At 37.2% G+C, this 12,194-nt stretch overlaps 1 protein-coding gene across 1 annotated transcript in view; it reads right to left on the bottom strand.

The window, feature by feature from the left end:
* The window catches only part of RHBDD1 (rhomboid domain containing 1), a 46,905-nt gene that overhangs the window by 30,744 nt on the left and 3,967 nt on the right, over positions 1 to 12,194 (bottom strand). Inside the window, exons 2-3 of the mRNA XM_059822653.1 lie at positions 7,416 to 7,934; positions 3,981 to 4,113 (exon numbers count right to left, since the gene is read on the bottom strand). Coding sequence (XP_059678636.1) covers positions 3,981 to 4,113; positions 7,416 to 7,848 — 566 coding nt within the window. The 5' untranslated portion in view covers positions 7,849 to 7,934. The remainder of the gene's footprint in view (positions 1 to 3,980; positions 4,114 to 7,415; positions 7,935 to 12,194) is intronic.

Here is a 12,194-nt window from a genome sequence, read left to right as displayed (position 1 = left end):
AGAATAAAAGGCTATAAAATGGTTCTCATCACGTAATGCTGTTCCTGTCAAACCCAGGGTTTTTTTGATTCGTTGGTTTTTCTTAGTCATTTTGTTCCTGAGGGACAGTTCTCATCAATGAGCAGTATAATAAAAAGTTCAACAATAAGTCTGACTGATAACCAGTGATGACTCAGTGATATCCCTAAGCATTAAACAAGTGAGAAATCAAGAAAGCAGATGAAATAGGAAAATAGATACATAAGATCTTACGAGGTTAAACTTATTAGAACTATGCAAAATATTTGTATTCACACCAGACGTTGTAACAAGGTTGAGACTGAGAAGGGTACAAAGCAAAATAATCAAAATTTAAAACCAGATTTGTCAACAGATGTTCTTATATTTTCAAATATATAAATCAATTTTTGTGGGGTTGTTTTTTGGTTTGGTTTTGTTTTTATTAAAAACCTCAATATTCCTATTATGGTTACCATTTTTGACTGTGATCTGCTTTGAGATTTTGATTTCCCTTGGACCCTCGAACCCAGGTGAAATGAAGCAACAACTAATTTTCATTGTTGATTCATTATACATTACAACTGTGTAACATTTTCAATTGTCAGCTATGAATGCTTATGACAATGATCTGCATCTCTATTGCCAAATGTAGATCCATTGCTGTGCTCTTGTTTTTGCGTGGGATAGTTCTCAGTTTGCAAAGTTGTTTCTTTTTAAGATGACAAACTCTAATAAGCACCTTAAGTTGCCAAAAAAAAGTTAACAGAACTGGCTCAGGTTAACACTTATCAAACAGTTTATTTTGAAAAAGTTACGAAGAGAAACCTAGAAACAAACTTAGAACTAATTTAGAAAATAGAAAATACTCAAGTAAGAAGAATTTTACGCTTTATGGACTGTATCATCCACAGATCTGGAAAACTTTATCAGACACCTTAAAGTCAGTAACTATAAAACCTACCAAAACACAGGTCAAAAGGAGGCCCAGAGAAATGCCTAAGTCAGTTTTCAGAGATGCAGCGAGCTTCAGAAATGTTAGGCATCTTTGAGATTCTCTAAACTCCAGAATAGCAAGTCTCACTATTTCTGGCAAACTGCAAGAAGAGCAATTCTGGACAGCCACGATATCAAACCTCAACATTTCTGAACACTGAAAAATTAACATCCTCTACTCTTCCCCATTCCTAGCTTTCCACTCTCCCGTTATTTGCATCCTTTGTTACTCTTATAATTCTGAAAAAGAAGTTTGAAATAAACTGTCATGTTCAAGCTTCCAACCCTAAAGTGTCTTCTATAAATATTTGAGTTAGTTCAGAAACAACCTGAAAGATAAGATTTTCCTTTAAGAGCGAGTATAGGTAAAGCACCTCCATGTAAAAGGGATAGATTACTTCAGATATCACATGCCCAATTCTGGAAGAGGCACAGAGATTAAACATAAAATAATTTTTCACATGCCTGTTCTTCCATCAGAGAAATAATCCCAAGGATTGCTATAAAAAGCCTGCATCTCAATATCCTTACTTTACAGAAGGTGAAGATTAGAAGGATATTACATGTGTTTTAAAATTTCCCCATAACAAAAACATTAATGGGAAAGAAAATAATTTAAAAATGCCACTAAAACCCTAAACACAAATTAAAGTTTTCGATAGCCTCAATATTACTTTTGAATCCTTCATTGGTTACGGATTCTCATATGATCCTGAAAATATTCCACTAAGGCAGGCCCAAATTTATTGCATGTCTTTCTAACTGGACAGAATGCTGCCCCAATTACTAACCTCTTATCTATTCAAAACTAAATTATGCAACTTGATCTACAAAGGGACACCATTTAATCAGACACTTCAAATATTACAACATGCCCTGAGCATGCAGCTGAGCATCTAAGAGCAATGGGCTGAGAGCTACAATTGTTATGGTTCATTTCAAGGCAGTTGGCAGTTACTAATTAAGCATGTTGTGTTCTGGGACATGAATTTCTGGAGATTACTACTTGTTTTCTATGGCCACCATTATCATTTAAGTGCTGTGAAATTGTCCTATCAGGATTGCCTGTAACAATGTAGAGGTTCTTCAGACCAGGCAGCAATCTAAGCTTCCATAAAATTATGAAAACGTTTTTTGATGTTATCTCTGGACCTTCTATATACTTTCTAGCCCAAACACATTTCTACAGTAAAGCAAGTAAAAAAACCCAGCACCCAAACACTAAACTCATGTTTTTCCTCTACCAGATACAGTATGATATGCTCATGGTTTTACTTCAGACATAAATGTTCTTTTATTATTTTTTAATAATAAAGTAATATTAAACATATCACTAAATAAAAACTGTATTCAGCTAACATGACAGTTTATATTTTTAGAAGAATGTTTTTAATGCACTGAAAACTTTGGGTATATACCTGCAGTAATGCCATGCAAGTGACCTCTCACTTGCATTTAAGCTCACACTTAAAATTGCATTTGGGACGGAGTACTCTGCAGTTCTTTGTCTTTTAACCTAGGAGTCCTTTCTGCAGTCAATCAGTCAGTAAATCCTAAGGCAATGAAATCAGTGTTTAAAATAAGTAATATTTGAATTGTCATTCTGGTCTGAGAAATGTTGGTTTTGGCTGGGGTAGAGTTAATTTTCTTCATAGTAGCTAGTATGGGGCTGTGTTTTGGATTTGTGCTGGAAACAGTGTTGATAAAGCACGGATGTTTTAGTTACTGCTGAGCAGTGCTTACACAGGGTCAAGGCCTTTTCTGCTTCTCAAACCGCCCCACCAGCTATAGGCTGGGGGTGCACAAGAAGCTGGGAGGGGACACAGCCGGGACAGCTGACCCCAACTGACCAAAGGGATATTCCATACCATATGACGCCATGCTCAGCACATAAAGCTGGGGGAAGAAGAAGGAAGGGCGGGACATTCGGAGTGATGGCGTTTGTCTTCCCAAGTAACTGTTACACGTGATAGAGCCCTGCTTTCCTGAAGACGGCTGAACACCTGCCTGCCCACGGCAAGTAGTGAATGAATTCCGTGGTTTGCTTCGCTTGCCTGCGCAGCTTTTGCTTTACTTATTAAACTGTCTTTATCTCAACTCATGAGTTTTCTCACTTTTACTCTTCTGATTCTCTCCCCCATCCCATCTGGGGGGGGGTGAGTGAGCAGCCGTGTGGTGCTTAGTTGCCGGCTGGGACTAAACCACAACAATGTTCTATCTGCTATACCATAGTATCTGATGAGGAGTATGTCAGTATTGCTCCCCTCTTTTTTTAAAAAAATCTTTCTGAAATTTTATATAAACTGTGATTTGGTAGTTTGTAAGTTTGGTGTCTGTACTTCACACACATTCTCCAATATGACTGACAGTTATAATATATTATACAAGAAAATTACTGATTTGCAACTAGAACTCCAGAAATCAACCGCCAAAGAAGAGAAAGGCACTATTCTCACAGAGGTAGGGGCAGATAAACTGTGCTGGCAGAACTGAGCACACAGGAAAATCGAGGGAGGCAATCAGCAAGACTGCAGGACAGTAAAACTGCATAAAATTTACAGAATACTGGATGATAGCTTTATCATAAATTAGAGAAGTGACTACAACAAATGGACAGAAGGGACTACGACAGAAATAGGAAGCAAACAGTAGAATGCCGTTTTTCTAATGAAGCCCTCGGCACTACAGTCTATTAGTTTGGTTACTTTGCTGAAAACACACATCCCTTTTCCTTGTGCAACTTTTGTCATCTTCCCTCAAATACTTAGTAATACCTTCTGGGCACAGTATTTCAGGTTTTTATTTTGAAATGTGGTCAAAATCCAGGGTGTTAAGGAAAAAAGCAGAGTGTAGCCTCAACACTTACTTGTAGCTCCAACACTCCATTTGGATACCAGCTAACACTACACGTACTTCATAATACATTTCGAACTACTTCAGATAGCCCAAATCTCTTCTCCTAACTTCAAAATATTAAATGCACTTACCCTGGGGAGATTAAATGAATAGCCACCAGCTCCACCCAACAAGCATATTTACTGGATATCTGCAATCCAAGGACACTGCTGACTCTTCCTGGGTTGTAATGGTTGTTAAGAACTTTCAATGCAAACAAGACTCCTGCAAACAGGAAGAAATCACATAAAGAGAGAAGTACTTCTACCCAAATAATAACGAAATACAAATAACTTAACTACTGAAATTGAAGTACCATGCAGTTTCACAGCACCACAAAGCATACTGTTGCATGCCAGAACAACAGTTCCAAGCTGTTTTTTCAGTGATACTTTTCAGTGACTCAAAAAACAAAAGGATAAAAAATTACATATTTGTATAACAGCCAATTCTAAGTTGCTTTTTAATATGCCTACTCACCATAGCTACTCAGGTATTCAAAACAATACAAACACAATTTTAAAGTGTGAGTTCTAGTTGAAATAATTGACGAAATTATTGAACTCAAAATAATGTTCCATGAGTTGAGAAAAGCCATTACTGAAAACAAGACAAATAGATGCATGTGAAGCTCAATAGTAGGCTCAAATTCTGAATTAATGGAAAAATCATCTTACATATACTCCAGAATCACTTGTTTCTGAAAAAAAAAGTAGATAAATCACCTTTAATTACAGTAAATAATCATTCATTTCTAATTGACTGCAACTGTTTTATCATGCAAGCAATAGCCGATGTGACAGAATGAATTCACATAATTTACTGGAACTGTCAAAATGTTTTTGAAAAAGTTCCTCTCAAGAGAAAGCTCACACAGTTATTTGAAAAATCGACAAGTAAAAAATTTGACATGGAAAAGATAGCACAGTTGAACACCAATACAGATATACTAAATAAAAACATGAAAAAGGTTTCCCTCCCCTTCTAACACCATAGGAAAGAAGAGAGAGCAAAATTCCTTAATCTATCCAGTGTTGTTAATATTGTTATTCTAGGATCAAATATAAACAGGAATGTGTGTATGCACATACACACATGCCCATGCCATTTGCTTCTGATAAAACTGGACTTGTTCAGAAACTATAAATTTACTAAAAGAGAGAAATATTCGATAGCAGGAGCATAGTTTAGGAGTCATCTCCATTCAATCCATGCTTGGATCACCACAACCCTGTCTGTACAGCTTCCGTTCTTTTTTTTATTTTTTTAAGGTTTAAGTGTCCATTGGAACTGCCTGACCTGGTGTACTGTCAGGTTCCATCCAGGGAGACAAGAGGCAGGACTGTTTCATCCATTTAAAACAAAATAATGAAAAAAATCCAGGCATCCTAAAACTCTTAAAACCTGGTAAAGTGAATGGGTCATAAATACGCATACAGATTGGCTCTTAAAAAAATAGTTATCAGGAAAATATGAATATTTTCTTCAACAGCTGTTCCATATCCATGCCACTTGCCCCAGCTGAAAAGAAACTACCTATGCGGAAGGTCATGTTGCGAGTGCTGAAGGTTTAGAAAGATCAACTACGGATACTAACTCTGTCAGACCTACTTTAATTTGCTGCCCAAATAATGGTCAAATGCATGTGCACATCGGCTGCAGTCCCACATTTCCAAGATTGGAATACTCAAAAGATGCTGCAGAAGGTAAGTCACATCAGAACAGGTTGCAATACTTAAAGCTAGATCTGAACCATCTATCTTGCAGAACATGTAAATTAAAATCCAATTAGGTAATCCCTAAATTGACAAAAAGCTTGACTTTTTGTCCTCTGCATAAATGGCTTAGTAGATTAGAGGCTTAGTCCCACTCTCCTTTCAGTTCACTAAAAAAATCCAAAATACATACTCCAGCCAATATTGCGGTATGACTGACATGAGTCTCTTGTACGGAATGAAATGGGGACCCCATCTGGCCCATCACCAATGCTTACCTGGCCTGCCAGCACCATTGCCGTTCAGTAACTTGGTCTCTTTTGCCATAAAGCATGGGAAGCCATAAAGCTGCATCACCTGGATAATTATATCACTAAATTTAGCTTCCCTTTTGTTCATTCAAGGAAAAGGACATGTAAGTTGCTATCTGGCTAAGTGAGAAGCTGGAGTCTAATCTGGTGAAAAAACCTTACAGTGAAATCTCAACACTGCCCAACTATACGGTAGTATTATATTCCCGGTTATGTAGTATAAAGAAGTTTCATCATAAATTCTTGAAATAGTCACTCTTATCATTCCTAGTAAGAACTGGGTTGATACAAAGCTGTTTTAAGGTATGGACTGATAGGAACACATACGAAAAACCTCACATAGTTGGTGCATTATGTAAGTGAACACCCAAAAGAGATACTTCTTCACAACTTCTAGGTCTCAACTTCTCATCCTACAGTCTAGGATGATACAAGAAAAGAGGTTCAAAAAGAAGCTTGGTGGCAGCACCTCTCAGTTGTTCACAGAGAATAATATTACAGAGCACATTTCCCCCACGAATCACCCAGCAATAGCTGGAGTACCTTAAAAAAGTTAACCTTATAAAGTCCAGCTGAGACTGGACTCAGTGCACATATTTCAGTCATTTTACCACTAATAATAAATATTCAGTAGGGTTCTGCAGTCACTGTTAGGGAGCAGCAAGAGCGAGATGCTCTGCAAAGCAAGGGTATCCAAAGGGAACCTCCCCAGTAGGGGCCCAATCCCACAGTCCTTAAGCAAAGTGTGAAGGGCAGGCTGGTGACGGTAAGTGGGGTTGGCCAGGAGCCCAGATCACCAGGCACATCCTCCTGACAGAGCAGGGCCAAAGAAAGTCAGGATGTGAAGTCAGGGCCAAGGTCAGAGAAGCACACGGCCAGGCACAGATGCAATGTAGCTCAGACAGGGACAACACAGAGGGCTTGAGCTTAAAAGCAGCTGCTGAGCAATGGGGGAAAAAGCTCCCAGTGAGGCTTCTCTCAGCCATCTCACACACCTCTTTTCCCACTAGTCTGAGGTGGGTCACAGCTGCTCCACATCAGAGCTGTCCTTGAGCACAGGCAGCCAAACCCCTCTGGGGAAGAGGTTGCACTCAGAGCCCCTACAGCCACCATGAAGGCCAATATTAGAACTGGGCATGTCTTGTTACCAAATGGTGGGTGACCAGAGTATATCTGAAGCTCCAAATGAGCAACTACCGGGATGTTCCCGCTAGTACCAATTCAATTGCCACATGGAACCCTCAAAGGTGTTGAAGCACCTTTCTCAAATGTTGAAAAGGGGGGCTTGCCTTCCAATGCAAGGTCCCAGTGACAGCATGAGTACAGCATGTACCCAAAGTACATGCTTTAAATTAAAAAACAAGATGACTTGACTGACATAACAACCACAAACATGCATATGGATATACACCTATCCATTTTCTGCATTAAAAAACATTGTTATGTAGTACCTATAAATACTAATTTTACATATGTAAATTGGACTAACTATGTGCCTTACCTGAAAAACCTACAGCACAATTCATTTCATATGAAGGATCATCCAGAATTTTCACAAGCATGAATTCCAGCACCATATAAACAACTCCAATGAGCACTGAAAATACTGCAATTACATATGCAAACCATATGCTCTTAAGCTTTTTTTCCAGCATTATGCCCTTCCAAAGCATGGAAATCATGTTATAATATAAATGCCAGTCATCTGCATGGTGGACAGGAGAAAGCAGTAAACGCTGCCAGTTCTTTTTGTAGAAGCCTTCATTTACACTGATACACACTTCATGCAGTGGCCTCACAGGATTCAGAAAGAGAAAAATATTCAGTGCAAGTACCCCAAGGGTAACAGAAGGAATGTTCTGGAGTCCAACTTGAGAAATCTGATAAAGCAGCAAAAGCAGTCCGGCATTGACTCTTCCCTGTCTTCGTTGCATTATTACTTCTTATTCAAAGAAATGTGAAGATTATTCCAATTTCTAGTCTTTCGTTTGAATTCAAAACCACAAAAGTTTTGGAAATTCTGAAAGAAAGAAGAGAACTGCATTATTATACACATACATGAGTGTTTTCAAGCTCATCACTGCTTTTTTTTTTTTTAACACAGCAAATTCTTCAAGATAATCAGCTGAGACCTCTTTTTTAAAATCAGAATAAAAATTCAAGGGGGAGGAAATCACAATTTTTAAACTGGTATAAGACACAAATAAAAGGGATTCATACAGGTAATCCAGACAAGCATTGTGAGAAAAAAAAGGAGTCTGCAACCTCTCTTTTGTGTCCCTGGACAGGCTTCATCTATAACATTAATTGGGTGTTCTAGACATGTTCTCATTAATATCCTGATTCACTCAGAATTATTAAGATTATTATTATTATTATTAAGAAGGAACACAGGTAAAAATTCTCCTCTAGAGTCTCGGTTTTCAGGCTTCCCATCTTTGCTACATACATAATTATTTTTCATGACCATTTTTCCAACTTTTACAAATATTCAATACAAGCTAAGAATGAAAATTAAAAGTTACAATTTCAAAAAGTAACAGAGACACAGCTAAGTACTCCTAAACGTAAGCTTTGAAAATTGTTACTGCTTTCCTAGTGACTAGAATTCATATTTTAGTTTAAAAGCATGCGATGGAGAAAAAAAAAAAATGGAGGAGGAAAGCATATGCAAGAACAGCACATAAAATTTCCAGATAGTTATAGCAAAACAGTAATCTCTGCCCTAGTTATGCCATAAAAAAATGGAGGATTAAAAAGGGCTATAGACGTTCTAGATCTAGCTAGAAATAGGGTTACTATAACAGAAACTGAAAAAAGGCATTGAGCTAACATGTGCAAGCCTATAAAGAGAGGAGGGAGGAAGCTGCATTGGAGAATACAGCACAAAGGTGACATGGAGCTTCTACCAAGAGGAACCACCTGCAGAAGACAGGAAGAGACACTAAATTTCAAGTAGCTTCTGAGGGCTAACTCACCTTGGCCACTACTATTTTTAGTTCTCAAAATTCTCCAAGGTGGCACAACAATAGCATGGCCACTCTTCTCCACCTTTAGGATGCCCGTTCTTTGCTGAACTATTGAAGATACGCAATACATTGTTTCACACGTAAGTATCAACTATGCAGAGCCAGCAATACACACCTACTCTTCAAAACTTTCCCATCAGGTTTCAAATGAAACTTCCTAAAATACCTAGATATATAAAAAATTCTCATCTCAACACCCCATTCACCTCCTTTTCCATTATCTTATAAAATAGAATAAGTTGCTAATATACTAACTTTTTATTTAGTTTAAATTCCTTTCCAATTCATCACATCAAATGCTTCCTCTGTAAACATTTTTACTAGGTAAACAAGCAACAATCTAATTCTTCTGGAGGACAGTAGAAGAAAATGACACCTTTATAAGGAGAAAAGAACAACAGCTCAAGATGCAAAGTTTAACATTCCACATTATATTAGGATTTACTAAATTGCATATTTCTACAGACCATTGGTATGCCTGCAAACACTTTACTAAACATTTTTCTTTACGTATTCAGAGTATCATTAATAATTTTATCAGGTCACACTGCATTTTTTTCCCCATAGTCTAATCTCAGAGATGCTATATAACACTTAAGTCTTGCCCAAACCAGAGTGGAAACAGCAGAAACATGCTTTATACCGGGCCACTTGAACATATAACTCTAACTACACTGGTGCCTTTAAAAAACAGTTTCCTCACAATTTAACTACAGAGACCACAGCTGTAGTCCCTACAAAGTTCAAATGAGCTAAGACCTCTTAAAGTGTAAATTGATTGTTGCAGATGATAATTAACATTGTCAGCCTTTGACTTTTTATTGTCAATGTTACAAAAAAAAAAAAGGACTTAGATAATCAAAAGTTCAATCAATGTCATTCTCTTTTTCCACACTACATGCTCTGATACCAGGTATACCAACACACCCAAAGTGTTCTTACATGCATCTGCCCAAACCTCTGACTTTTCTCATACCACTGACACAGCTAAATTTTTTCCCACCACAAAACAGTTGACATAAAAACTGTTAGAATTTAAAAGTCAACATCATTTAAACCCAAGTTATGTGGAAACCCCAAAATCTTGCCATACCACATTTTTCAAATTGCCAAATACTACAGTCTTACTTTTTAAAGTTGTTCCCCCCACCCTTGATACACTTTAATCACCAATTTAAATACTTTTAACATACATGCACCTAGGAAAAGAAACCCTCATACAGCACATATCTATACAATAGTCACATAACATGACTAGGAATTGTTTACACCATGATTACAGTACTACTTTGTATTATACATCATTCGCGTTACTGGGAGCAATCAAAAATGTCAGCCAAGACACATTATGTGTTTGATTATAAAGAAAAAAAGATATAAGAAAGAAAACAGTAGCTATTTGAGAGTCTTCTGGAATGCAACTCACTTAAAATATATAGGGCTTGCAACTGTTCGAACATTCTTCCTCAGCCTCTACTCTGTTTATTAAAAGTCTAATGAGGCTTGAAACAATGAAGCACTTATTCCTCCTTCTTTTTTGAAAACATGCCACCCACTTCAAAATGTACAAATTTCCAGAACAGACTTGAAATGGACATTTGTCTTGCATCTAGGCTGCCACGTGTCTGCATTTTTGTCACCTACTCAAGATAAATGTCTGAACTAAACATTCTTGGAATTTGTTTGTTTGTTTTGTACTAACCAAGTGCAAAGCATTTAAACTTTTATTTTTACTGTGACAACCCCCTTTGCTCACTTGGCAACCATAAAATATTATGATTTCATATTACTGAAAAATCATGTAATAAATATTTTAGTAAATACCAGTTAAAATGAAATGTTATACTGTCTTTTGCTATAGCTGTAATTTGAAGTTAGAGGAAAACAATCTTCGTGTACCCTTGTTCCCCCCAAAATGGACAGAACTACCCTGAAATTTTAATTTATGTTTATGTGAAGCAAAATCCAGCCCACTGCCCTTCTTAAAAAAAGAATATCACACTGTGATGTAAGCCTAGATTTTTATGAATAGATGGAGATGTATAACATCTCATTCCCACCAAGGGTGAATGGAGCTGTGATCTACAGATTTTGCCATTATCTCCATGGCACATGCCGATCTTAAGATCTGTCACCAACGTTCTCACTAGAACTACTTTGTTCTTCTCGTTGCTTTGCAAAAATGATTTGTAATGGAGCTACCTTAGCATTGCATAACTCTCTACTAACAGAAAAAAATCCCAGGGTTACTCTTTCAGTTCAGTGGTATGATTTTGAAGTGAATTTCTCCATTGCCCCCACTGACTTCACTGTAGTTCACATCGTGGAGTGGCCCGAGTGTGCATGAACTAGTCTCTTTTCACATGAAACTAAACCAGGAGATGTGTTCCAGGAAAGAACCCAATGCACTCCAGAAAAAAATTGGGCATTCAGCACACGTGTCCAGATCAGACCTAGATCAATGTAGAAAACACCTGAAACATGTAAAGGGTGAATATCAGATCCTGAGCATAAACCATTTCACACTACAGAGAAGCCTCAAGAGGCCCACCTCAGGGTACTTATCCAAGTAAAGACTGAAACAGAAACAGTGTTTTTAAGGCAAAAGAAGAGTCCTATAAAGGAAGCACAAGCAAACTGTAAACCCTTTTACTATTGCCCTCAAACTGTGGCCAGGGGGGTGTGGAAGGCATAACGGAAAAAAAACCAACAATGCAAGAAAAAACCTCAAAAATTTGAAATGTAATGAATCAACCTGTTTATATCTAATATGCATGCAAGGAGGTCAACTACAAGCTGTCAGTTACAATAAGCTTTGAAACGTACAGCCAATTACATAGTTCATAATAAAAGACAAGGTTCTGACATAATTATAACAGTAATTACTTTATAAAGAATGACTTCTGGATTAATCAAATGTGCCTTTAAAGGGCATAACGTGCTTTCAGTCACAAAGGAATACTGAACTTTAAACTGAAGACACACAACATTTCAGAATTTGGTATGAGAAGTCACATGTGTAATACAAATGTTTTAAAATTATTTAAGTCAGTAACTACCTTGCTGAAAGGAAACAATGCAAAGTTAAGTAGCAACATAAAATGACTGCATAAAAGGCCATGTCACAAAGTTGTGGTTTTTTTTTTTTATATACCACATTTTAAATGTTCTTAAAAGTTTTCTGTGAGAATAAGGAAGTTCCTCTGCCTCTTATGTCTGCTTCAGTATGAAAACTGAAAATGTTTTATAGT

Source organism: Gavia stellata, chromosome 11, assembly GCF_030936135.1.
Source record: "Gavia stellata isolate bGavSte3 chromosome 11, bGavSte3.hap2, whole genome shotgun sequence".
NCBI lineage: Eukaryota > Metazoa > Chordata > Aves > Gaviiformes > Gaviidae > Gavia > Gavia stellata.
The sequence above is the reverse complement of the archived record's forward strand: the minus strand, read 5'-3'. Positions and strand labels throughout refer to the sequence as shown.